Source organism: Chaetura pelagica, unplaced genomic scaffold (genome assembly GCF_000747805.2).
Source record: "Chaetura pelagica isolate M959 unplaced genomic scaffold, ChaPel_1.0 scaffold53, whole genome shotgun sequence".
NCBI classification, from domain to species: domain Eukaryota; kingdom Metazoa; phylum Chordata; class Aves; order Apodiformes; family Apodidae; genus Chaetura; species Chaetura pelagica.
Genome location: NW_009952880.1, coordinates 3485508 through 3486090, shown reverse-complemented (window position 1 = coordinate 3486090; position 583 = coordinate 3485508). Strand labels below are relative to the sequence as shown.

General features: G+C 56.9%; 1 protein-coding gene across 1 annotated transcript in view; it reads left to right on the top strand.

The window, feature by feature from the left end:
• Nucleotides 1–7: 7 nt before the first annotated feature.
• Nucleotides 8–583, top strand: part of EXT1 (exostosin glycosyltransferase 1) — a 184232-nt gene continuing 183656 nt past the window's right edge. Inside the window, 1 exon segment of the mRNA XM_009995358.1 lies at nt 8–582. Within this exon segment, the coding sequence (XP_009993660.1) occupies nt 38–582 (545 nt within the window). The 5' untranslated portion in view covers nt 8–37.

Here is a 583-nt window from a genome sequence, read left to right as displayed (position 1 = left end):
CGCCAGTGCCGGCCTCTACCGCGGTCGCCGCTGCCGCATGGAGTCCTGCTTCGACTTCGCCCAGTGCCGGAAAAACGGCTTCAAGGTCTACGTCTACCCGCAGCAGAAGGGGGAGAAGATCGCCGAGAGCTACCAGAACGTCCTGGCCGCCATCGAGGGCTCCCGCTTCTACACCTCCGACCCCGGGCAGGCTTGCCTTTCTGTCCTCAGCCTGGACACGCTGGACCGGGACCAGCTTTCCCCCCAGTACGTGCACAACCTCCGCTCCAAGGTGCAGAGCCTCCACCTGTGGAACAACGGGAGAAACCACCTGATTTTTAATTTATACTCTGGCACCTGGCCTGACTACACCGAGGATGTGGGGTTTGACATCGGCCAGGCCATGCTGGCCAAAGCCAGCATCAGTACTGAAAACTTCAGACCCAACTTTGACGTTTCTATCCCACTCTTTTCTAAGGATCATCCTAGGACAGGAGGGGAGAAGGGATTTTTGAGGTTTAACACCATCCCTCCTCTCAGGAAGTACATGTTGGTATTCAAGGGGAAAAGGTACCTGACGGGGATAGGGTCAGACACCAGGAAT